The sequence below is a fragment of the Diuraphis noxia genome, unplaced genomic scaffold, assembly GCF_037042655.1.
Source record: "Diuraphis noxia isolate RWA-SAM2 unplaced genomic scaffold, SU_Dnox_SAM2 contig0004, whole genome shotgun sequence".
Lineage (NCBI taxonomy): Eukaryota > Metazoa > Arthropoda > Insecta > Hemiptera > Aphididae > Diuraphis > Diuraphis noxia.
In genome coordinates, this window is record NW_028301714.1 from 25,910,030 (window position 1) to 25,937,218 (window position 27,189).

Below are 27,189 nucleotides of genomic sequence, written 5' to 3' on the forward strand. Positions count from 1 at the left end.
TGCATAAATCTTTCTGTTGTCGGCATTTTATCTTTTTACTTGGTAGTAGTAAGTTGATCACGATCACGAATCACAGCTCAGCTGCAGCTGCATCATGCTCAACTTACTGGTTAAACATCGATTCAGTGATATTATGCATTTTTCAAGACCGTCAAACTAAATAATTAATATATTATATTAGTCTCTAAATCAGCTATGGAATTACTGACTGGCGCTATCTGGTGGCATTTAGCTGAAAACTCAATAATCCAAAACGTACCATTGCAACGGCCGTATACCATAGACATAGAGTAATATATAATATTATATAATATAATATACCATAGAGTAATATTACTCTATGCCGTATACCGATACCGATGTTCCACAATATCACGATTTAAGATATATCTTAAATCGTGCACAATATACAGATAGATAAACTTTTCTATATATCGGTTTAATGCTAGATGGCGTCAGTCAGTTGTAGTTCACAGTTGATTTGGAGACTCGGTTTGTTCTGTGGTTTGATGGTCTAAAAAATGCTAATGCATATCATACGCCGATGTTCATTCTGTATAGTCTGTAGTTGTTCTATATGGTATAGTGTATAATCTTAAATCGTGTTTTTGATTAACAGCGATAACCGATAAGTCGATAGTCAATATTCGATAAGACACACTACACTGTCTAGTGTCTACAAACTATGACAGTCAAGAGCAAATACACTCAAATTAATACATTTATAACATCGAACCGTTTCGGTTCTTACATTCTGAATGAAGTCGAATTCTCTCTCAAACACTACTGATTCATATTCAGTGAAATGTAAAATGTATGAACATACACATATTCGATTTTCGAAGAAGTGCTAAAATTCATTTTTCAGTGATGACTTGATTAGCTGTTGTCTTGTAATATGGTAATATATTTTGCGTTCAATATTTTATCTTATTATTTCATTCAAGTACTTTGAAAAGTACTAAAGCACTATCTGAATATTTTTATAAATTATTTCAATCAAGTTCTTCAAACAAAATCTTTATTTTAATTGATACAAATAATTATTTACATTTAAATGTATACCTACATTAAAATTTAAAACCATCTACTTATTTAAAAAAAATTAAACCTTAAATTAACTTCCATTTTGGAAACAAGTTTACACTATTCTAGGTATATTCGTATATTGAGGAATAGCTATATTTTTTAATAATTTAATAGTTAGTGTAAGTTGTAACTATTTTTATATTTATAATCATATTTTTAATCAACTAATTTTGTAGTGGAGTTAAATTATATATCAATCAAACTACATTATTTAAATGTGTATTAATTTGTCATCAAGATTCTATAATTTTAGATCAACCTAGTAGGTACCTTTTTGTACTTTTTTTCTTCAAAATTTGCGTATTTACAACCCATATAGCCCATTATATTTACAAAATTAGTGAATTTTTAAGACACAAATTATATAATTAGGATGTTTTGTAGTTAAATTAACTAATTTTTGAATTTCTAATATTTTATTTTGTGTTTTAGGGTGGTAATGTGTCACAACTAGAAAGAGATATTGGATCAGATCAGTTTCCTCCAAATGAGCATTATTTTGGTTTAGTTAATGTAAGATTTTATCTTTGTTAAATAATTCAAAATTTTTTTTATAAAATATTTTTATCCTCACTAATGGATGGATGCCTATTTCAAGTATTTTCGTATCATGTTTTTTGATATTTCTATTAAAATATATTTTATTAGTAGTATTACATTACTTGATTTAATTTTTGCAGGAAACTAAATATATTATAGAATTAATATAGAATTATTTATTTATTTATTTTTATTGATCTGAAATATACATCGACAACTATGCCATTAGTACACAAATTTTTTTGATTACATTGTTAGTATTTTAGTATTTACATGATTACATCAAATTAAATTGTACAATTCTGTTTTTTTTTAAGAATAAAATTAACTTTTAACGTCCTGTGAGTTTGGTCCTAGTGCTTAACAAATTTGTTCTGAGATGTGGTATTGATTTCGATACTGGTTATATTTTTGACATTCTGTAATGATGTGATTGACCGTTAAAAGTACATTGCATGATTAGCATAGTGGAGGATTGTCTTTGCTCATCAAGTAGCTGTGTGTTAGGTGTGTGTGTCCAATTTGGAGGTGGTTTATTATGGTTTCTTCTTTTCTACTGAGTTCAGAATTTTTCCATGGGTTTATATTGTTTTTTATTTTATTGAGTTTTTGCCAGTGAGAGTGCCATTTGTTGTTTGAGTGTAGTTTAATTTCGTTCTTTGCATTTACGAATGTGATGGAATTTATGGTTGCAGTTAATGTGGAGGTAATTGCATTATGGGCTTCTTGGTCAGCCATTTCATTTCCTGGAATGCCTATGTGGCCCGGAATCCATACAAACTGGATGTGTATATTTTTGTTTTCTACAAGATATTGAATTATTATAAATTATAATTATTATTAATATATATAATAATTATTAAATTATTATATACAATATTATAATTTATAATATTGTATATCACATTATATTATTGTTACTTTTGACTAAATTCTGCCTTGCCTAAAAATACTATCTTCATGCTGTTTTAAAGTTTTGTGGTATTAATTGGTAATAGCTTAAAATAAATTTAAACCTTGTGGAAATGTTGTTGCGTAAAATAAAATTTTTGATACACTTAAAAATTTTTAAGTCACAAATAATGTTCTTGAATTAAAATAAATTAACTTACATTGTCATTCTTTTTAAATATGTAATTTTGTCCAAATTTAAATTTCAATTGTTTATTTAAAAAAAATGTACTACATTTCCAAACATTTTGACAGAGTAAATATTTTATAGACATTATTAGAAGGAAAAAAGTGTCAAATTTATAAATAGCTCAAATATAGTTAACATCTTTTTAAAATTATATCGTTGCTAAATAGTGGTAATTTAAATATTTAGTCAACATTTCAAATATTTTCTTTATTTATTTTTGAATTACAACAAATGTCAAAAATTATTTGAGGGGAAATAGTTATTTTACAGGTAAATATCTAATATTCTAGAAATTTGATTTTCAAATACTCATTACAAATTAAAATCAGTTTGCATTAGAAAAAACTCACGTGGAATCTCTATTGAATTTTTGAGTCTTAAATATCAACTTTTCATGAATTTCTTACATCTAAAAACATTGTATATTTTCCAAATGTTGACAAAATTCATCAAAAACTTTAACTTCAGGCAGCTGCTAAATAAATTATTCTGGATTTACATTAAACTTTAATTTTAGTTAAACAAATAACAAGTTATGAGGATTAACGTATATATATATATATATATATATACAGCGTGTTCACCGATTTAGGGAACACTGAATTTCTCGGCCAGATTTGTTTGGAATAAATTGATTTTTTTTTACAAACTGGTAGTATATGAATAATCATTTTTCGATACATTTCAAAAAATTTTGAGAATTTGGTCTGCGTGTGCGCAATAAAAACTTTTTTTTAAATATCAACACCTATTTTTAACACCATATTCGGATGGGCCTATTTTTTTGAAGTAATTTTGACAGAATAAGAGCCATGTCAATTTTATTAAATAATACATTTTTAAAATTATTTTTAAACATTTATAATTAATTCTTATTGGTTACTTTTTGAATATTTGTAGGAATTTTTTTTTAGAAATGTTATAAACAAGACTAACATAATATGGATACAAAATTATTTATTAGAAATCGACTATAGGTACAACTGGTACAAAGGAATAATAGTTATTTTATAATTACACAATAAATTAAATAAATTGTTCAAAGTTTGCTCCGTGATTGTCAAAGCATAATTTAAAACGCTGTAGATATCCTCTATTGGTTGCTGACATTATTTGGTTATTATACGCAACCACGATTTTATTTTTTAAATCTGCTAGATTTACTGGTGGGTCTGCGTAGACTATTGTTTTAAAATGAAAAAAATTGAGTGGAGTAATGTCTGGAGATCTTGCTGGCGATTCAATGGGGCCATAAGTGCCAAACCATTTTCCCTCATATGCCCGATTTAAATTATCTCTAATAATATGAGCATTTTAAGCAGGAGCTCCGTCATGCTGAAAATAGAGAGCAAACTTTGAACAATTTATTTAATTAATTGTGTAATTATAAAATAACTATTGTTCACTTGTACCCGTTGTACCTAGTCGATTTTTAATAAGAAATTTTGAATCCATATTATTTTAGTCTTGTTTATAACATTTCTAAAAAAAAAAATTGTACAAATATTCAAAACGTAACCAATAAGAATTAATTATAAATGTTTAAAAATAATTTTAAAAATGTATTATTTAATAAAAATGGTGTTGCTATTTAAAAAAAAAAGTTTTTACTACGCATACGCAGACCGAATTCTCAAAAAATTTTGAAATGTATTGAAAAATGTGTATTCATATACCACCAAATTGTGAAAAAAAATCGATTTATTACAAACAAATCCGGCCGAGAAATTCAGTGTTCCCTAAATCGGTGAACACACTGTATATATATATATATTATTTTAATCTTTTCAGTGCTTCATTATTTATTATCTGAAACCTGTGTATACAACATAAAATATTTATTTATTTTTTAATTTTGCCTATTGTAAAGTTAATTTTAATCCCATGATATTTTATGATATAAATTAGGTTATATTTAAACCCAACTTAAATATTAAAACTATATAAAGTTTAAATAATTTAAAATGGTTTTTATGTATTTAAAATTAATTTTTAAACAATTTAATTTTAACTTTTTAAAATAATACATTTTTAATAAACATATTTTATTATTTTTTTCAGTTTGGAAATACATGCTACAGTAATTCAGTTCTTCAAGCTCTTTATTTTTGTAAACCTTTTCGAGACAAAGTATTAGAATACAAAGCTCGCAATAAGAGAAATAAAGAAACATTGCTTACATGTTTAGCTGATCTATTTCATAGTATTGCAACTCAAAAAAAAAAAGTTGGATCTATTGCCCCAAAAAAATTTATAAATAGACTTAGAAAAGAAAAAGGTAATATAGCACATTTTATTTTCTATATATTCTAAATCAAGTTAATAATTCATTTTTACACCAACATGAAGTAATTTTTAATTATAAAAAAATCAACCCTTGTAAATAAATATTTAATATTTTTACTTCTTGAATTTGAAGTTTAAATCAATATTTTTAATATTTTAATCTATGAATTATTGTAATTCAATTTTTTCAGTGTACTTAATTATGCTTGATTTTTTTTTTAATTTACAGAAGAATTCAATAACTATATGCAACAAGATGCTCATGAATTTTTAAATTTCCTTATTAATCATATTAATGAAATTATTCTTTGTAAGTAAAATAAATTATTCATCCATCTAGAATGTAAAAAAATTATAAAAATTATTTATAAATTATGTATAAAGCTGAACGTAACCAAGCAAATTGTAATGGTAAATCTAAATCAATTACACCTAATATTGCTGATGGAGAATCAACTTCTAGCAGCATCACTAGCTCAAGTAGTCAAAATCAAGATCCAACTTGGGTACATGAAATATTTCAAGGAATACTAACGAGTGAAACTAGATGTTTAAACTGTGAAGAAGTAAGTGTATTACAATTTTATTAATTTAAACTAAAACATAAATACCTATTTATTTTAGGTCAGCAGTAAAGATGAAGACTTTTTTGACCTCCAAGTAGATATAGATCAAAATACTAGTATAACACATTGTTTACGTTGTTTTAGCAATACAGAAATGCTTTGTAGTGATAATAAATTTAAGTGTGACAATTGCTGTAGCTATCAAGAAGCCCAGGTAATAATTTATTTTTTTAATATCTAATATATGTTATATATTATGGATATTTTAGAAATGTATGCGGGTCAAAAAATTACCTATGATATTGGCATTGCATTTGAAAAGATTCAAATACATGGAACAATTTAATAGGCATATTAAAGTATCTCATAGAGTTGTTTTTCCTTTAGAACTTAGATTATTTAATACGGTAATGATTTTTTTATGGACTTATTATGCATATTACTATCATAATAATATTGTTAACATTAAATAATAATAACAACAATTTTACAGTCTGATGACGCTGTTAATCCAGATAGAATGTACAATCTTGTAGCTGTAGTTATACATTGTGGCAGTGGTCCAAATAGAGGTCATTACATTAGCATAGTTAAAAGCCATGATTTTTGGCTTCTGTTTGATGATGATATGGTTGATGTAAGATTTTAATTATTTTATTTTAAAATTATTGCAAAATTTAAACTTATATCAAGTTTTCTTTTTAATAGAAAATTGATCAATCTGCTATTGAAGATTTCTATGGTCTCACGTCAGATTTACAGAAATCATCAGAAACTGGTTATATACTTTTTTATCAATCTAGAGATGCTGCTGAAATATCAAAATCTGGTATGACTGATTCAAAATCAAGTCATTGTAAATAAATGTCCAAATTTTATTTTGGGTATTTATTTATAATTGTATAGCACTTATGTGATTTTTCATTTGTGTTTAAAAAAAAGTGATATTAACTTAAATGCATATTCAATTAGTCAAAAAATTATTAATTGTTATTATCAGTGATATAAAATATTCATGTGCGATGCGCCTTATTAGTCAAGTAACCAATTTTGTAGGTGATATAATTAATTTATCATTGGCTGAATTAATTTAAATTTAATTAAATTAATGCTCATTTTGTCCACTTGAATTTAGTGGAAAACCGACATCAGTTATTACTTTTCCAATGTTTATTTCAAAGATATCAGCATTTTTAGGACATTTTAGAAAATTTGTGTCTATTTTATTATTTTTAAATTATGATTTTCTTTCCATTTTGTTAGTTCAAATTTTATCTTAATATTCACACTTATTTTTATGGCTTAACCTGTTTTATAATTAACATAAGAGATTCTAATTTTCTTTTCAAAACAAATGTGATATTTTATAACTTGATAAAAAAAAATAAGCAGTAAATTGAGTAAATTTATGTATGAAATTAATATTAGCATACTGTATATGCACTGTTTACATGGATATATACTTTTGATAGTTATGTTACACTCCTAAACAATGTTTGTAGGTAATATAACTTTAATAACTACATAACAACATAATATTCCATTAGGTACTTTCTGATTTATATAAATTTTATCGAAATGTTATTTTGGTAAGTATTTGGTTGGGGTTTGAAAATATAAATTATTAAATTATAGATTAAAATAATTAAATATTGCAATATGTAGAACTCGTCCTAATTTAAGACTATGATTAAATAATTGAAAAATATGGGTAAAAAGTAGAACAGCAAGCACATTTAATGCTTATCAAAAAAAGAGCAACTTATTATTTGTATTATTTTGTTTTATATTTTTTTTCTAAAATTTTCCATCCTATATGAGTGATAAAATTTTTTAAATTATCATAAAATTAATTTAACATTTTAAACATATTTGTTTATAAAAATAAAATAATAGTTAACAAACCAGGTGTATTATAATTTACATTTTATGGGTTCATTAGTAATTTTTTTATTTTAATACTTATATCGACTGATGTTCATATTCAATGATGTCAAAGGCATAGCAAGACAGTTTTACCTAGCAAAATAAATTAAATATTTTTCTTTGAATATTCTTCTCTCCTTATTTTCAATGTGTAGCGACTTCTACACCAAGTAATTAGCTCTGGTCTACCTCCTCATTGTACCAGTTAGTATAAATGTTAAAACCAAAACATCCATTAATTAAAATCAGTTTTAAATTAAATTTACTTAAACATAGACACCCACCTTCTAAAAATTGTTTAAAGGTATAGTGGTACTATATCTTGTATATGGGCTGGCCACCACTGTTATGACCATGTACGTGATATAATGTTTATGGTCATTTTAAGAGTTTAAACAAAAACTAAATATATTTAGTATTTAGATTCAATAACAGTCAAAATTGTTAAATATATTAGTTTTTTTTTTTTAAATTTAGTTTGGACATGCTTTTTTATCAAAATGTGATGTGACCTATGAAATTAAAATAATCAGTTTGAATTTTAACTAGTATTATATTTTTATTGACTTAAGTTTAAGTATTAAAAATATGGATACTAAAATGTATTCATACCCCAGTTTAGTAATTGTTATTTCATATAATCAATTGTACACCCAAATGAGTAATTTAAGTACTACACATTTTTGTTTTAAATTTTACTATTCAACTCTTTATTTATACTTCACTAAAAGTTACCATTTTTAATTTATTTAAAAACAATTTTTTGTATTGATATTTGAATTTATTTTATGGAATTTATTTATGTCTAATATAAATGATAATCATTTAGTAATGTGTGTAAAACAAGCAATAAATTGTTGTTAATGTTGTATTGAAATTTCTTAAATATTGTTTTTGTAATTTATACTGATTGTTGAACAATATGTTAGAATTTTAAATGATTGGTTTTTTTTCTCATATAAAATAACAATTTTATAAACTCAATGAATTAACATGTAATTTTTAAGTAAATCATACTAAGCAAATGTTGTACATATTACATAGGTACATTCTTATTCTTGAAAACCATAAAATTAACAGTATTTGTATAACACATCTACTGAACATGACATTTTTATTTTTATTAATAAAGCTAATCATTGAGACACCCAGTATTGTATATTACAGAAAGTAACTATAAATAGTGGATAAGTAGATGTTGCAGTAAGTTATAAGCAGGTTACTGTAATGGATGGTATTAAATTTGAATTAAATGACATAATAAATTGTATACAAAAAATGATTCTAGCTGAGATGGTTTGTCAGATATTTTATACTTTATTAATATATTTTTATTGTTATGATTTAAAAAAAAAATAGCTTAATACCTATAAAATAAATTCCAAATTAATCAAATCAGATTCATTATGTACCTAACTCACTCAATTATTTATAGTATTTAAAATTATAATATAAAGTATACCCTAGAAGTCTCAAGTACTAACGAATAATATTTTATTTTTAAATTAAACAAAATAACTATTAAAAATCTGAGTTTGTACAGTATTTAGATTTTTTTTCTTTGCAGAATTACCTACTTATTCAAAACTTAGTTTTAAATTTTAAATTATATAAAAGTTGAACGTTTTATAAGTTTTTAACTACTAAATACTTAGTAAATTTTAAAATTAATATATTTTGCTAAAATTTAAACAGATATAAAAAAGAACAATTTAGTTAACATTTAGGTTTAGTAACTACACAACATAAAAAATGTATTATTATCTTTAAGTCCAATGGTCATGTTGTCGAGGGTAAATATAATAAAAAAAAAATAAAAACCAAAGTATTTTTAATATTTTCCGACTGTTATTATATAAACATATGGGAACCTTAAATTCAGTTTTCAAACTTTTTGACCTCACTAATAGAATTTTATTGACATTTATTGAATACAAATTTAAAAAGTACTCATAGGAATTGATAAAGTAAACTAATGGTATAGATTTCAAGTTTCTACAGTTATTCGTTTTTGAATTATAACAAATTAAGAATATTGGTTCAAGGTTAATTGAGCAAATATCCAATGTCGTAAAAATTTGTAGTTCAAGTGCTCATAAAAATTTAATTTGACTTTCCGATAAAAATCTTGTATTTTATAAACGTAGACAAACTTATGAAAAATATTGTATTGAATTTTCAAATCTTAGACTTAAAAAATACTCTTCCAGATTCAGTTTTTGTTTAATAACTGAATAATATCTATATTTAGTATGCACCAAAGCTGTTAAGCGAAGAGAGCTACTATAATATTATACTTAGGTATGTTACTTTAACTTAGCGGTACAAATGATGATGAAGAAACTGAGGCTAAAGTACATTTTACAACCCCCTCACGATTTTCAAATTTTTTTTTCAGACGACTTGTTTTTTATGCTTAAAACGATGGTGTATTTTTTTTCCAGGAAACCATTATTTTGGAAGTTATAGCCTTCCAAAGTTTGTGATTTTACGTTTATGCGCTTGTGCGCAACGTTACTTGACTGCCACGCGAAGCACCTCGCGCCTATAAGAAATTTTAATATTTTTTCTTACGTATTTTAACAAGTAAGAAGAAGAACCATTAGTCGGTCATCTACCTGCGAAGATAATTGCTTTTTAACAACATTGTTTAATTCCGAGGCCTACCTAAGGTGGTTTTACACAGCAAATCGAGGGATATTTTCGATTTGCGGAGCGGAGCGACGGCGCCGAGTGCCGCTAACTGTGTAATCACTAGGATTCGGATTTGAAGGCAAATGCCTTTCTTTTATTAATCATAATAGAAAAATAATTTTTATACAATAATGTGTTTCATTTAATTTCTTAGACGATAGATCTTTTTTTTTTTTGCCTTTTTACTTATAAATGCCTTTTTGCCTTTTTTTAACCTTTTGTACTTATAAATGCCTATTTTGTGTTTAATTTTCAGTTGATTTTATAATTTTATACCCAGCTAGAGTATTATCACTTTAAATGGGTTTTATTATTCGCAATATTTATCGATATCTTCTTATCGAGTATTTGGTATGGCCATTTTTGATTTTTGCCTGACACAATTTTCAAAACTAGAAACAAGAGGTAACAAATATTATTTTTATGTGTTTTACATATTTTATGTATTAAAATATACTGTGTATGTTTTAGGTGTATTACTATCGAAAAGTGTAGATATTGTAAATAATATACAGATTAAACTCGAAGAATGCAATGGCGAAATAGCTAAATTGATTGAACGATTTTATTTTGTAGTATATTTATGAATTGCCTTTTTATATAAATTAAATGCCTTTTTTTTACATTTTAAATGCTTTTTTTATTGATTATATTGCCTTCAAATCCGAACCCTAGTTATCTCTATTCACTGCCCATACTGCGGCAGTAAATTATAGTGGTGTTGCGCGCATGCGAATAAACGTAAAATCGCAAACTTTAGAAGGCTATAGCCTATAACTTCCAAAATAATGGTTTCCGGAAAAAAAAATACACCATCGTTTTAAGCATAAAAAAACAAGTCGTCTGAAAAAAAAAAATTGAAAATCGTGAGGGGGTTGGTAAAGTGCATTTGTTCCGAAACTGATATTGTTTATTTGTTTATTAATATATGTAGAAAAAAAAATCAAAATTTGTTATTGATGTTGTGCGCAGGAGTATAAATGTAAAATCGCAAACTTTGTAGGTTATAACTTCCAAATAATAGTTTCTGCAATTTTTTTTTGTACCAGCGTTCTTAACTCTTTGAAATACATATGATTCGATAAAAAAAAATAATAATAATAAACATGCTGAGTAACTAAAGTGAATTCAAATTGAAGACTTGCATACTTAAAGTAACTCACTTAAGGCTAAATATTTCGAAATTGTTAAAATATGATATAGAAAATACTTGACATCTAATGTGTAGGTAGGTATACATAAGGGATTCCACAGTAAATTAACAAATTATTAAAGGACGATTGTGGAAAAAAAACATAACGAAAAAAGTTCTCTAGATTATTAATTTAATTTTGTATTTCTTGCATTACCAACCCTTCCTCCATAGAACTTTTTTTGTTATATTTTATTCCACGACTGAGTAATTAACTTTTCTTTTTTTTGGTCTCAAATAGTTTTTGTTTATTTATATTCTTATTTTCTTTAATACATTATTATATATTTTATAAATTATAATTAAAATTTAAAGTATACAAAATAATAACTAATAAGTATAAAGCCTACACGATGCCACGATGGAATATGCATAGGCAACTAGGGTCAATTTTTTTTTTTTTGGGGGGGGGGCTAAAATTGTTTATGTCACACTAACCCGCACCCCCAAAAGCTTATAAGCCGATGAATGGCTACTGACAAATAGATAAATACACAAAAAAATTCATATGATATTACAATATTTTAATGTTAATATTCAATAAAATACTTATAGCTTTAATATAGCCGCGCCAAATTTATCAATAATTGTTTTTGTCTCCAAACTATTTGTTAGATCACTTTCAATATTAATTATTGATAAATTTGAAAATCGCTCTTGTGTCATTGTCATCCTCTGCCAAGTTTTTAATTAATAATAATTTCAGGTTTTTTTTGATTAAAATAAAAATTTGCCAATTTTATTTCTATGACGACTAAAAAATTCGTAAGTCATGGCTCTATTTGGGGAAGCTACAAAAATATGTGGGGCGGGCTAAGCCCCCTCCAGCCCCACCTAATTGCGCCTATGGGAATATGGAAGATGGATGATTAATTCATTATTTGAAATTTTTTAATTAATAAACAAATTTTTATAAAGGATGTTAATAAAATGTGATTTTACTTATAGCAAATGTGAAACCTTTTGAAGTTTTGATTAATCGAGTAGACGAACACCGTTCGACTCTTCTGTCGAGGCGCTCACTCGCTCAGTGCCTGAGCCTCACTGGTTAATGGTTAATTAATAATTTCTTAGCCATGATCACTAATAACCATAGACCACGATTAAAGATATATCTTTAATCGTGCCATAGACCTATCAACTTAGTTTATATTATTTTTTATTTTTTATTTATTTATTTTTTTTATTGTTTTTTTATTTTTTATTTATCTGTGTTTATAGGTCTATGCTAATAATACAGAACAATAATTGGTATGATATGTGGTATAGTGATTGGCTACACTGTAAATTTTGCTTATCCACAAACTTCATAACCTCAATTTTGCCACTGTTGACGGCCTTCTCTTTCGTGTTTCAATTTTCCACTTTAGTGTTTTGGAACAATCTAAATAACATTTATTTAGTTTATTCATTTAAATTACTCTCTTAAGTTTTCCATCAGGTACCTTAACATCATACAAAATGACTGCTGACAAGAAAGTTAAAGTAAAGAAACCCAAGGTAATATATGTAGATTTTGGTTGTTACCTTAAATCTCCAAATTAAATTAAGAACTATACACACGTGTAATGTGTACTATTAATGCTCTTTTAATGGTGCTTTCCATCTTGAAATTAATCTAATAATTCCAAATTCATTTTACATTTATTTGCAGGTGAAGAAAACGCCAATTCAAAGTGTACAAGTGTTCGGCCGTAAGGTGTGTATTCATAATTTGTGAAATTAATATTGAGTTTAATATTCTTGTGATGTAGGTAATACTCGTAATAACGATAATTGTAATTTTTGATTTGTTTAGTAATATTTTTTTTAATGAGAGCAGATTTTAATCCCTTTATATATTTTTCTACTAACTCTTGATATTAATGATAAATTAATTTTAATGTATTGTGCTATGAACTAAGTACTTTTTTATTCTTTATCATTAAGTGATAAGTTCATGTATATGTTAACCATTTTGTTAGGTCACTAATGATTTTTAGAAAAATCAGGGTGTATTTTCAATCCAGCCTAGACATGTATAAATATAAATTTTTAAACATTATTCCTGTGTAAATATAGGTAATAGTATTAACTATAATAGTAAATATAATATAACTTCTAAAAATTATGTAGATTTTAAGACAAGGTGTGCTCAATATTGATAGGCAGAAAATTAAATTAATTTTTTGCACTTCACAGACAAATTGGTTTGATGGATACTAAGATGTAATAACTATACTTTGGTGTATGGTGTACCAAAAACCTTTTTGTTTTGTTGGAGTTGGAGATCATTGCAATTTACACTGTCCCAGATTATAGTTTTGAATAAATAGCATCACTATTTATATGAATAAGATTTACTGTAGTATTTATAGTTGTAATTTTTGTTAGATATACAAAATAATGTAATTTTAATATTTTTTTTAATTTTTGATATATTTTTCTGTTTACAACTTATAACTGTTTTTTTATATTCTAAAGTCTTGGTAGTACAAAATTTATTCGTATACTATAAGCTATAGTTGCAAAGAAAATTACACTCCAGTAATTTGGCTTGTTGACTATTGTATTTGTAATGTAATGACTAGGTATTGAGTTTGAAATTGCTTTTAACTCATTTTCTCCACCATTTCAATTGACAGTGTAATGCTTTGAACCATATGTTACAGTAATTCTTATTTTTTATTTGATTTTAAGCATTTTTAAAAACTAATGGATGATACCTAGTAAATGTCTTGAATAAACACATTCTATGTTTTTATTGTTTATAGAAAACGGCTACAGCTGTGGCTTATTGCAAAAGTGGTACTGGTAACATCAGAGTAAATGGCCGTCCGTTAGATATGGTTGAACCCAGAGTTCTTCAATACAAAATTCAAGAACCCATTTTATTATTGGGAAAAGTAAGTACTTTAAATCTAATTTAGAATCTTTATATTGACACTATTGTAATTATATGGTGTAATTTTAAAATTACCTTTTTAGGATCGTTTTAATGAAGTTGATATGAGAGTTCGTGTCAACGGTGGTGGACATGTTGCTCAGATTTATGCTATCAGACAAGCTATTTCAAAAGCCTTGGTTTCATACTATCAAAAATGTAAATTGAAAATCACATATATTAAATGTTTATTATGGTAAAAAATATTCTGATATCTTTTTTTAATAGATGTTGATGAAGCTAGCAAGAAAGAAATTAAAGACATATTAATTCAGTATGATAGAACCTTACTGGTTGCTGATCCAAGACGTTGTGAACCAAAGAAGTTTGGAGGTCCTGGAGCTCGCGCCAGATACCAAAAATCATACCGTTAATTTTTTTTTTTATATATATACATGTATATTGACAATATATGTAAACTGAAAACAATATTGTTTTTTCGATATCATAAAACTAGTTTGTGTGAACTCCTTTATGATTTATCTCCTACATAATGTTGAACAAGTCTTTTTAAGAGTATTTCAGCACACTATGTTTTTCTCTTTAATAATGCACATCATAGCAAAATTATGTTTGGAGGAATTAATTGTGTCATTACATTTTAGATTAAAGTAAATTCACTTTTTATAAAATTTGTTTAGAAAGTTAAGAACATGACTTGTGTCCCTACATTGGCTATGTTATGATATTTTAAGTTTTATATAAGTTATAATCTGGTTGCCTACCCAGGTCAGTAGGATGGTGATTGTCATTTGAGCCCCCTTCAAATTTGTTGATAAAATATGTTTCCTCACATCCTATTTGTACCTAGATAAAGGAGCCCTTTTAAAAATTAATAATGAAGTCAATTCACTTATTAAAAATAACAATGCAGGTTTGGTTTCTAAATGTAAATTTTTTATGTTGTGCGTGGGTTAGAGAGAAAATAAAATGGTCTGCTTAATTAACTGTTTATTGATCAATTTCAAAGTTTACAAATTGACCATAAAAGTCCTAACCAATTGTATTTGTTTTAATTTATAACACATATTTCATGGCAAATAATATATCAAGAAGCTTGTTCTGTGGTATTGCAAGCAATATACATAAATGAGTCTGTACAACTTGGCTAAGTTACAGTGCAGCTTTTGTTGTATGTATACATTTTATTCTAAGATGATGTATTTATTTAAATATTGTATTGACATTCAATGATTATTAGGGTTTAATGATAATAATTTTTATTAATTAGAAAAACTAAAATTTGGGAGCACTATATAGTGATTAAAATAAAAATATGATAACCAGGGCTGAGGACTTCTAGTTTTTTCATATTTTTTTAGAAATATAGAAAATGTTTAGTGATTGACTGATGTGTTTCCTAACATCAGAACAAATTTAAAATTTTATTTCGCATATTTTGTTATTGCATATAATTTCATATCTCAATGTATTAGAAAAATTCACAATATATTTGGCGATTTTTGAAATAAATTCTTAAATTAGCTTAGATAAAAAAGAATAAAATGGTAAATTTTCCATTTAAAAATAATAACTTCATTGTCAGTTAGGTAATTTAATATCTGACCAATAAACTGATAACGATAGACGATGTTTAAGCAAAAAATAATGGCTATAAAACATTAAATACAATTTCAAAAATATTGAGTGAAGAAATTACATCTATGGATGGCTTACCCGAAGACTTAAAAGCAAATGAATTGTTATTTTTTAAATATGTACCGCTCGCTTTCAAGTATTTATTAATAAATTAATCATAATGTAATTTTTTTATATATGTGTTTATAATTAGACAAAAATATAAAATAATTTTTTTTAAACCATATTTTAGTATTAGAAGTACTAAAAGACCTTTGCCCTAATGATAATCTATAAATTATACGATCTTAAGAGGATGTGATACCCGCATGTGTTTGTCTCCGTCTACAAGTGCGTAACATATCAAAAACTGTTTCGCGCGGGAAAAAACTGAGAAATCTACAATTACAAATAAGAAACCAAAATTTTCACCATGAAAAAATGAGAATTTTAACGGTGTCAGCGTTTTTATTTTTTCTATAAGATCAATATTTCAAAAGCTATTGAAGTTTGACAAACTTAAAAATACAGATTTTTAAAACTTTTCTCATTCAAGATATCAAATAAATAAAAATGATATGACACAGAGAATATTAACACAGATCTGTGATATTATCTTTTATATTGTGTTAACTTTTGGTGTTTCTACTAAGAGTTCTGACTGAGTGGATCTATCCCGCGCTAAACAGTTTTGCAATGTTAAACATAGGCGTGCGCACAGGGGTTGCCGGGGGTACCTGGGCACCCCCTGACTCTTCACACAAAACAGCAAGGGCCCTATAATCTATAATAATAATAATTATTATTTAAGTGTAAATTTTAAACCTTGAAATTTTCAAGTATTATAAAACAGTACCTATTAATATGCTTTTATTTTTACGAAAAATAAGAATTCCCTTTGAACAGAATCATGTGTTCTATAACATTATATATAACATTTTTTTATAGTTATTAATAAGCTATAAATGGTTTACTCAGTTCGCTGATAATATTGTCGAATTTCATAGAATATTTTGATGTAATATTTATTTTATTACAATGTATAAAATAAAAAAAAATTATTTTTAGTGAATTTTATATATATATATATATATAAATTTTGCTGTACCTATAATGGATTTCAAAATTATTGTGGGCCCTAATTTATACTATGCACCCCCGGAACCAAATGTCTGCGCCAAATAACCTAACGCCTATGATGTTAAATACTTGTATGACAGTGACAACGCATGCGGGTATCACGTCCTCTTAAGTTTTGCCTATAAATTTAAACACAATATAATTATGAAAGCATTTCAATAACTCATGTAATATAAGTAAATGACAATTGACAAGCTATTCCTAGATCCAAGTGGGTATTGTTTTATTAAAACTAAAGGCATGGTAATTCTATGACGAATTAATGCATTACTATTCAAAGTATTCTTCTTAATCATATTTATCAAGACCTAACAATAGATGGATGCTTCAAATTTACAAAGGGTATACCTATTTACCACTAGGGTTGGCGTCAAACAAACGCTCTTAGCATTTACAATTTGTTGGCAAAAACATCATAGCCTCACTAAACAAAAAATGAAACTGCATATGATTATACATTTTAATAATAAATAAAACGTTAAAAACTATATCATTTATGTACTTTATAGAAATTTTATTGCACATTTTAATAATTTTGACTACATATTTATATCATAATTTGATACTTTTTAGCGATCCAATTATAATCAAAAACTTTTAAAATTGTCAACAAATATTTAAATCATTTAATATACGTGGTATGAATTTCAAAATATTTTTAATTTTTGAGTGTTTGATATGTATAACATATAAGGTTCATAAGTTTTTGATACATGAATTTAAAAAAAAAAGCAATTCTGTACTGAATTGGGAGTTAATAAATTTTCCAAGATTATTTAAATTTTGATTAAAATTGGATATTTGTCAGTAAGATAACGTTTTTATTAATTTGCTGTTATTTATGTAAAAACGAATACATAACCTTAAGACAGCCATGGCCATCTGCTTAGTCATTTTTCTTATTCAACGATTTATTGTTGAATTCAAAATTAAGACATCATTAGGGCATAGGCGTGCGCAGGACATTTTTGCTGAGGGTGCATAGTATAAACGGATTAAACATTTTAGTATGTTGTATGTTATCTAGCCACATAACAAATCAGGCCAGGATTAATATAAAAAAAAAAATTAATAATAATTTTAATAATTGTATTTCTAAGTCAATGTTAGTTACCTAGGTTAATAATAATTTTAAATTATAATTCAAGATAACGTGTCTTGTGTCTATATAGCTACTATCTACCGACTATCACACTGCGATAACAGAAAACGATTGTCAATTTTAATTGTGATTTGTACAATGTAGATTCGTACATATAAGCACTGGGTAGCACTCATCGTGTGACCGCGGGTTTGAAAAAAATTATAGCTTAAAAAGTATTATTTATCTATCTATTTATTTCTAAGCTGAACTCGCTAGGGGTGCAGTTGCATACCCTGCACCCCCAGTGTGCACACCTATGGAATATGAAAAATACTCAATAACGAGGTTAAGTCTTTACTACCCCGGTTTTTAATAATATATACTAAAAAAATTACCAAAAGGCAATCAAGTTTTTGAAGTTAAATTCAGATTTTAGTACCATTTAATTTAAATTTAAGTAAATCTCAGCGGCGTATTATTTTTTTTTTAAAGCTTAAAATTGGAAAATATTTATTGGTTAGGGCCAAGTATGAAAATAAATAGCTTTCAATAAATAATTATTCCATGAACACACACAAAATTTGTTGTTTTTCATTAAAATCAAAATTTTTTTTTTATTCATACATAGTACATACATATAGAAATATAAACATAAAGAATTAAACAATTTAATAATAGTAATGTAATATACTAATATTACTATAATTGTGACGTCATATATATTTTGTTACCCTAAATGTCATTAGGGCAATCGATTTTTTACTTAGTCAATTTAAAACTAGATTAATTAAATAATGGTATATACACCATAAAAATACAATAATTAAAATATCACAGAAATTTTCAGTCGTCATTTCAAACTTTTTTTTAAATTTTAAAACACTTCATTTGCAAACCATTCACCTAACGAAGATTATGAAGTTGTATAATTGTATCATACACATCTTTATTCAACAAGCAGCTGTTTATCAAACACTTCAACCTATCAATGTCATCTATGGCACATAGCTTATCCCATAAAATATTATCACCTATTATTGATTTGAACAAGACAATTTTTTTGGATAAAACTGCAGATAATTCGAATTTTGGCTTCCATTGCATCAAACTCATACAGCTGGTTAGATAATCTGCAGACCCCAACACTAAAATGATTGTCATCAGTGACTCTTCAAAAAATTGAGAACCTTTAATTAGAAGGTTTAAAAAATTCAATATTAATTTAAATTGTGTCAATTTGCATAAATATAATAATATTGTACTTACGAGGTCGGTTATCATTCAAATATTCAATAAATTTGTTCTGTAATATTTTGTAACTATTATAGGCAGTGATATAAATATGTTCTTTACCATTTTTCTTAAAACCATTAATTGGATCTCTACATTTCATTAGATAAGTGGTAACAGTAGTATTACAATTTATCTTAAATGGTTTGATTGCCATATCTAAAATTCAAATAATAAATGAATTATTTAATATAATTTTCACATATTAGTGATTAATACTTACTTATTGATTCCATAATTTGTATGGCATGCACTTCATTTTGTTGAGTATTCAGATAATTATCAATTATGGGGAACAGGGAGTTCACTATGAATTCTACTAAGTCTTTAGGATCACAACATTTTAAAAACATGACTACAGATACGAAAAAATCTATAAAACAGTGAATTGCCAATTTATTACTCATGATAAACATTCAAATATAATTTTTGTATATAAACTTACCAGGCTTATGTATATGTTGAGTAAAATTAGTTGGCATGTCTATACTAAATGTGTAATTGAAATGACAAGAAAGTAAATTGATCAATTCTCGTTGGAAAATATCGCAACCAACAGTTTGCTCAGAATAAAGTTTCTTTTTTGCAATTAAAAATGACATAACAGTGATTATAACTGGGTCTAAATAAAAATACATTAAAATTAAACAATTAATGAATAAAAATTAAATTATGTACAGTAAAACTTCGGTAAGATAGAAACCCTGATAATACGAACAATTTCTTTAGTCCTGACTCAAATACATAATGAATGTGAAAACCTATCATCAGAAACTCCATTAAGACAAAAAAAATTAGATAGTCCTAAGAGATTCCATCTTTGTGAGGTTTTACTGTACTATTAAATACGTATGTGTATTGAAAAATTTATGTGAACGATAAAACTTTGTTTATTGTTTAATTTTTTCTTATGTTGTTGGCTATAAATGCAATGTTAGATTTTTAGAAAGGCAAGGAAAACATTGATTTTACAAATATTTAATTTATTTTATAGTCAAACAGTAAATTTTAACATTTTAACTGGTTCCTAGCTTAAGTTAGAGTTTCTAATTTGGTAATTTAACACGTTGACTGCCATGTAACTTCTAGTGATCACATGATATGTATTATCGACGCACCAAGTATATTTTTCAGTGTCATACCAAATTTTTATATACTACAGTATTTGAACAAAAATATAGGAAAAATAATAAAATTATTACACAAGAAATAGAAATGATTTCTACTAAGACACCAAGCTTTTTTAACTCATTATTTTTGTGGCGTAGAAAAGTTAATAATATAAAAGTGTATTAATTTATGGTTACCAGCGTTTTAGTAATGATCAACAATGGATGCGGAGAGTCACAAACATATCCAATTTGAAAATTAAAGATGATCGTCAGCAGTCAACATGTTAAAGAGATAATTTTTAAATTTCTTCAATCATATCTTTAAGATTATATAAAAACTAGAAAAATTGAAAGAAAAAAATTAAATTTTAAAATGTACATGTCTGTTAAACATTACACAAAAATAAAAAATGTATGAGAAATATTAAACGTTAAGATAACATTTAATCTGTATGAATTGACTAGGTATTATTAACGCTTAAACTAGACGTTTTTTGTTAAGACAAATCCATTATACTCTGTTAATTATTATAGTGATTTCATTCATTGGTTTAAAATCAAAATTAAAAGGAAAGATTTAAATTTAAGATTTTAGCTAGGACACTAGGTAATTTTATTTTTGATACTTTAATGTTAAAACAATTTATAGCCATTTTAAAATAGTAATATAAAATAAAAGTAGGATATAATATACACTGTGTGCATACTGTATTAAACTGTATTAATTATAATTTCACTTTCGTAAACTAATTATTAATAAAGACAATTTCAAGTTTTCAAGTTTTTGTAGTCAATATTTAGAACTACATATTTACCTTCTTCAATACTTATACTTCTAGGTAAGCAATTTTTCCATAACAACAAAGATATAAATATGATACAGCAATACTTGTTAGGTAAAAAGACCATAGAATCAAAAATAAATATTTGAAGAGTCTTCAGTCGTCTTAATCTAACACAAATGTCAACAAAGTAAACTACTTGTTTTATTAATTGATCATCCTGAAAATAAATTAACTCAATAAGTATTTACAATATTTAAGCAATTAACAAAAAAATGGTATATTTCTGTAATTTTGACTACAGCAGTGAACAAAAATGATAATATGACTATTACTATTTATGTTCACATGTAAAAGAAATCTCTAATTAGCTTTGAAACAAATGACTCTAAATGTCCACTGCATTATAGAATTATCTACATAATTATCTTCCAGTGTATTTTACTCACATTGAAAAAATGTTCTCATTAATCTCAACAATAGTTCCTGGGCCCCCAATTTTTATTTTTTTTTATTTTTTGTAATTATTCCTATCTAATTACTATACCATTGATCCAAATGTTTTTCATAAAATATTATTGTCGTAATTTCCTGTACAATTAGTACATAAAACTCAATATAATTTAAAAGAATAAGCTTTTATTAGTTTAGTAATCTTGGCATAGAACAGTAGCCGAAATAACCGAAAATTACCAACTATACAAATAAATATACGAGATAAATAAAATGTTTACATACAATTGTATGATCAGTATTTATCTTCTTTGTCAACAAATTTCTTCGAATATAATTTAAGATAACCTCAATTAATGTATCACTTCTCAACATTTTTACTAATGCCAGGGTGATTGAGGTTAACATCAATATTTTTGGACAAGTAATATTTAAATTTGTAGATGCCAATATTTTATTTTTCTCTTCATTATTTAATTGGTCATAATTTACTCTGTAGACGGATAATCCAGTTATTATTGGAGTATCAATTGTTTTTTCAAAGATAAAAACACCAATTGAACTAGATTATACAAAAAATAAACATCAATATTATGCTTTACATTATATAATAGTTAATAAAATATATATAATAGATATTTAACATATCATATAAAATTACCTTGCAATTTCTTCCTCACTAAAAAATCTTAAATTTCTGAATTCTTTAGATTCTAAGATTTTATCTAATGGTTTATTAGATAGTATGAATTCTCTTAAGTGAATCCTGATTTTTATATTACTTTTAAAATCTATAAAATTCAACAAATATTTAAATATCATTACTTATTATTAACTATTCTCTTTCTTTTTTTTCTCCATTCAAAAACCAGAAACAGGTAGAAACTATTCATTACAATACTATTATTATATACTATTATCAAGAAGTAAAGGTATTACATAACTTTAAAAAATAATGTACTTATAAATAATTGTAACTAATGGCCTTTGTTGACAATGTTTTTTAAGAACAATAAAAAAAAAAATAGAACTTTACTGACTTAGCTTAGAAACTAAAAATGTAACTTTAAGCATTATATGTAGATTGGGACAGAATTAAATTATAAAAAGCGTGGTTAAAATATTTTATTTTCATGTATATTTATTATTCTAACAGATGTTCAAAAACTTAATGTAGTTGTATTATTAATATGTATTATTGTGTTATTAATAGTAGATACTTATATTACAATATTGCAAAATATAGAAAAAATTATTACCAACAAAACATAATTAAATTTTTACTGAATTTAACACAAATAAAATACAATATATTTAATAAGTAAGAACTTACTTTTTGGTTTCTGTAAAGAGTTTGATTTTTGTGTAGTATTGGTAGGATTAATAAGGCTTTTTTGTTGCTTATGCGCAATAATTTCTGATTTTAATATTGTTTCTTCTTTGGTTGAAATATACTGACTTAACTCTGGACATTTAATTTTTAGATCTTAAGAAATTAACATAAATTGTAATTTCAATATGATTTTAAGTGTCTAAATAAACTTACCATTTGGTTTTTGCTGGGAAACAAAATTATTTTTTTTAGTAGAAAGATTACTGAATTTATTATTTTCTTGGTTTCTATAATTTATTTCTGTTCTCCACAATGTTTTCACATTGGTTGAAACTGATCGGTTATATTCAGAATATTTTTTCTCTTCAACTTAAGAAAAAAATTATAACAATTGATTATTAAATATATTAAGATATACACGCATAGAAACTAATCTTTTTTTCCGCATTATTTTTATGAAATTTTAGAGAATTGAAATACAATCATAAAAATGATAGTCATCAGTATACATAATAAAAAACTTGTAAAATTAAACATTATGTGTACAATTATTTACCATTTGTTCTTATATCACACACCAATTTCTCGCATGGAATTTCTCTACATTCATTTGTTTGAAAAAACACATCACTTTTGGATTGACCATCATAATCTAGAAAATATTATGACATAATTAAATTACAAAACAAAATATACATATAATTTACCATCTAGAGTTATTTTTAGCCAATATCAAATTCTAAAACCAAGTAAACTATTCAATTTTTAATGTATTTTAAACATTTTTGAAGTGAAACTTCCAATATGCTGTCTACCTGTTTTTTGTGTACTACCTACCTACAGTAGGGAATCCCACATCATTATTATTTATTAGTTTATTACCTACTAATTTAATGTAGGTATTATGTTTTATCACTTTTATCTTATTTTTTTATAATGATATATATTTTATCATATAGCAGCTAATAACATGTTAGTTGTTATAGTGTCATTTGTGGAGAAACAACTTTTTTTTAAATTTTAACTGAAAATTTTTTTAAACTTAAAATGCTTGTAAAAGAATTTTATAAAATTATTTTAACTGAGGCCTCGAGTGTTAAATACTTGCAAGATTATGGTCTGTTACCTTGTCCGAAACAATGTCACAAATGTGGTAGATTATTATTATTATTATCATTATTTAATATTTATTAATATTTTTATTTATACCACACATGCCTATCCGTGCTGGTCTCTGAAATACTACAATTTAGTATAATAACCACGTCTATTCTGGTAGACCGCATTTTCAGCGGTAATATTCAATTCAATCGCATATTGGGAGACAGTCGTAAATTTGATTCATGGGTTCGGCTGTTGCAATGTAAAAGTGTCTCGGGTGTGGCTAACACACTAAGGGTCCAACAATATGCGATTGCATCAAGTATAATTTTTTTTTTTGTGATTATAAAGTAAGGTTTATTTTGATAATTTAAATTTAATTTAAATAACAATAATCATGAACAATGACATGCAATTTTTATAGTAATTATGCTAATGAACAATGTTATTACATTATATAGATATATTTTTATGAGAATATATGACATTGTACGTTATAAGAAGTAGACAGTGTGCAATAAGGGTAAACTTTAATTTGATAAAAATATTGTATGGAAAAATACTTACCATATAAGTCTACCATATGTTGACATGTAGATACAAACAATTCATCAACATACATTTCTTTCAATATATCTTGGATATACTTTGGTAATGATTCATTTTTATTAACAATGCTTTTATGTGATGATTTAATTTTATAAAGTTCATTACACATTTCAAAAGACATACAATCATCTAAATGGTTTTTTTTTTCTTCTAATAAATGTGCAATCTCAAAATTGCTATTGGATATGACACATTTTTTTTTTGGTAAAATAGGGTTTGACACTGGAACAAAAGAATAAAATGAGATATTAGATTCACAGAGAAATATAATTCTGTTAGATGTTAAGTACTAAGAAAAGTTGGTATTATTTTTACATGAATATTTGTGTTTTTAATTTGTAAGTCGTACAATTTGAAAACACTTTAGAAAGTTTCACTCGAAATAGTTTTTCAACTTAAAATGGATTTTAAATGTAATCAAATATAAAATCAATTTGTAAAAACAAATCAAAATGAAAAAAAATACTGTATCTTTTAATTCACCAGCTAATTTCATCAAGATTAGAAATTTATTATGTTATAGCAATATGAATAATACATTTGAAAATAAATTTATTATAATACAAATGTATTATCGAAGGGACACAAGGAACTGTGCTCCTTCACAAACCTGTATTTCTAAAATATTATACTGTTAAAATCAAAATTACAATTACAAAATAAAATAAAAACAAAGGTATGATCACACGAAGGAGGGGGGGTGTTATATATTATATCACCCCTTTGGCTTATTTTTATCATATAAAGCAATAAATGAGGTCTGAGAATAGCCAAATATTCATATCCCCTTTCAAAAAAGTTTAGTATACCACTGTGTTATAATTTCAAAAGTTTTCTGAAAATTATGAATTACGCCCCTCCCCATTACAAAGTAATTTAAAATTTCAATTTTTTTTCTTCAATAATATGAGTTTAAACATAAACAAAACTTAAATTCATATCCACTGACATAAAACTATTTCAATGAAAAATTTAAAATACATACCTTCTTCATTTTTGATAAGATTTATTTTGGAATATTGATCCTTTTTTGGACTTATTAACTTCTTTTCACAAAATTTGAATTCTGTGGCAATATCTATGATGGTTAATACAATAAAAAATTAGTAGTTCTTACAATATGTTTAGATATTAATGTAAAATAATAACTACTTTTAATGCTTGTAGCTGAAGATAGACAGTTTATTTTTCTTTTATTTTTTGAGCTATCAGCTGATTTAAGAATACATGTAGAATTTTTATTAATATTGCCATCAATATTTGGTTCACTATCTTCTAAAATAATACAATCATATAAATATTAAAATTAAACAAATAAATACTAACAAATTTAAATATTTATGTTTAGAAAAAAATTATGAATTATTAATTTAATATTTTAATTAATAAAAAAAATATCAAAAATTCTCATGCTATAGCTTTCAGTTAAAATACTTTGAAATTTTCATCATGAATATAATTTGATGTAACAATAAAAATTTAGAGAACATTTTAAGTAGGTACAGTTAAACATTTTAAAGTTATACTAAAAGAACTAAAGTGGATAATGTTTTGCTGTACATTAGGTATCTAATCTCTGTAATGGATGTATTAAATTTGAATTCAGTGATTTAAAATTAATAATGAAAAACATATCTGAGCGGAGACAGTCTGATAGTCTGTCAAGTCTATAACAGGGCTGGCCAACATGAATACCTCCATGAGCCACATGGTTAAATACAATGATATTAAGAGCCAAAATGTTTATAAATACATTTTATAATTTTTATAATTTTATCGTAAATAAACAGATATTGATTTTTTTTTAATAAGAAGCAAACGGCATACAACTATGACGAGAGCTGCAAGTTGGCAAATCAGGGTCTATAATAAAATAAAATTAGTATATTTTATGGTATTATTGTGGTTATAGTAATATATTTTACTACACTATAGGCATTAGTACTAAAGTTAAATCCATTTTTGTTGAAAAAAATTGCATTTAAAAATGTAATAACCTACTCTATAAGTTCTGATTATCCATGAATAATATTTTTAAATAATAACAAAACAACAAAAATTATCTTCTTATAGTCAAAATATGTAATTTTGCCCAAATTTGAATTTAAAATAATTATTAAAAAATGTGTTTATATATCTTTTAAGATTCTGAATGAAGTGATGAATGTATTGATTTTACAATTATGTGTTTTATAATAGTCGAAATAATGCTTCAATTTCAAACTTTGGGGGTGGTTTCTGATGTAAAAGTGAATATCCTTGGTCCATTATAGAGGTCAAAAGTAAACATTTTCCAATAGTTTTCAAAAAAATCGAAAAAAACAACAAAAAAAATGACAGAAAAACGGGA

The 27,189-nt window shown here is 25.3% G+C and overlaps 3 protein-coding genes and 1 long non-coding RNA gene across 9 annotated transcripts in view; 2 read left to right on the top strand and 2 right to left on the bottom strand.

The window, feature by feature from the left end:
* Positions 1-95: 95 nt before the first annotated feature.
* On the top strand, positions 96-12,938 carry Usp12-46 (Ubiquitin-specific protease 12/46). Of its 4 annotated transcripts, none has more exons than XM_089225200.1 (13): positions 111-901; positions 1,522-1,602; positions 4,832-5,048; positions 5,286-5,366; positions 5,441-5,622; positions 5,681-5,836; positions 5,892-6,029; positions 6,116-6,259; positions 6,331-6,451; positions 9,993-10,321; positions 10,499-10,647; positions 10,714-11,470; positions 12,656-12,938. In XM_089225200.1, exons 1-10 carry the CDS (start codon positions 899-901, stop codon positions 10,097-10,099), a joined length of 1,230 nt encoding a protein of 409 aa, XP_089081326.1. In that variant the 5' UTR covers positions 111-898; the 3' UTR covers positions 10,100-10,321; positions 10,499-10,647; positions 10,714-11,470; positions 12,656-12,938. The 4 variants fall into 4 exon arrangements, with proteins under 4 accessions (XP_089081328.1, XP_089081326.1, XP_089081327.1 ...); XM_089225201.1 differs by having other exon boundaries at positions 9,993-10,134; XM_089225199.1 differs by having other exon boundaries at positions 9,993-10,647.
* Positions 1,797-12,587, bottom strand: LOC149055890 (uncharacterized). The gene is made up of 2 exons (XR_016191312.1): positions 12,377-12,587; positions 1,797-2,432 (listed from the first exon to the last, which is right to left on the bottom strand). It is a non-coding gene; the product is annotated as an uncharacterized LOC149055890 (long non-coding RNA).
* On the top strand, positions 12,750-14,786 carry RpS16 (ribosomal protein S16). The gene is made up of 5 exons (XM_015524514.2): positions 12,750-12,934; positions 13,089-13,133; positions 14,188-14,319; positions 14,402-14,516; positions 14,586-14,786. Exons 1-5 carry the CDS (start codon positions 12,896-12,898, stop codon positions 14,729-14,731), a joined length of 477 nt encoding a protein of 158 aa, XP_015380000.1. The 5' UTR covers positions 12,750-12,895; the 3' UTR covers positions 14,732-14,786.
* Positions 14,787-18,739: 3,953 nt separating this feature from the next.
* Positions 18,740-27,189, bottom strand: part of LOC107173807 (uncharacterized) — a 37,089-nt gene continuing 28,639 nt past the window's right edge. The window contains exons 40-52 of one of the 3 annotated variants that reach the window (XM_089225197.1): positions 25,992-26,114; positions 25,825-25,917; positions 24,798-25,061; positions 23,686-23,781; positions 23,343-23,498; positions 23,130-23,261; positions 22,458-22,587; positions 22,082-22,358; positions 21,377-21,563; positions 19,895-20,071; positions 19,673-19,822; positions 19,426-19,608; positions 18,740-19,346 (exon numbers count right to left, since the gene is read on the bottom strand). In XM_089225197.1, coding sequence (XP_089081323.1) covers positions 19,063-19,346; positions 19,426-19,608; positions 19,673-19,822; positions 19,895-20,071; positions 21,377-21,563; positions 22,082-22,358; positions 22,458-22,587; positions 23,130-23,261; positions 23,343-23,498; positions 23,686-23,781; positions 24,798-25,061; positions 25,825-25,917; positions 25,992-26,114 — 2,252 coding nt within the window. In that variant the 3' untranslated portion in view covers positions 18,740-19,062. Of the gene's footprint in view, positions 19,347-19,425; positions 19,609-19,672; positions 19,823-19,894; positions 20,072-20,756; positions 20,900-21,376; positions 21,564-22,081; positions 22,359-22,457; positions 22,588-23,129; positions 23,283-23,342; positions 23,499-23,685; positions 23,782-24,797; positions 25,062-25,824; positions 25,918-25,991; positions 26,115-27,189 lie in introns of those variants that run through there. The other 2 variants (XM_089225196.1, XM_089225198.1) reach the window with 2 other exon arrangements.

Bases quoted from the DNA above. Each gene is read 5' to 3' on its own strand.
- RpS16 (XM_015524514.2), top strand. From the start codon at position 12,896: ATGACTGCTGACAAGAAAGTTAAAGTAAAGAAACCCAAG. The intron at 12,935-13,088 runs GTAATATATGTA...ATTTATTTGCAG, and splicing joins TTAAAGTAAAGAAACCCAAG to GTGAAGAAAACGCCAATTCA. The intron at 13,134-14,187 runs GTGTGTATTCAT...TATTGTTTATAG, and splicing joins TACAAGTGTTCGGCCGTAAG to AAAACGGCTACAGCTGTGGC.
- Usp12-46 (XM_089225199.1), top strand. The intron at 5,049-5,285 runs GTAATATAGCAC...TTTAATTTACAG, and splicing joins TAGACTTAGAAAAGAAAAAG to AAGAATTCAATAACTATATG. The intron at 5,623-5,680 runs GTAAGTGTATTA...TATTTATTTTAG, and splicing joins GATGTTTAAACTGTGAAGAA to GTCAGCAGTAAAGATGAAGA.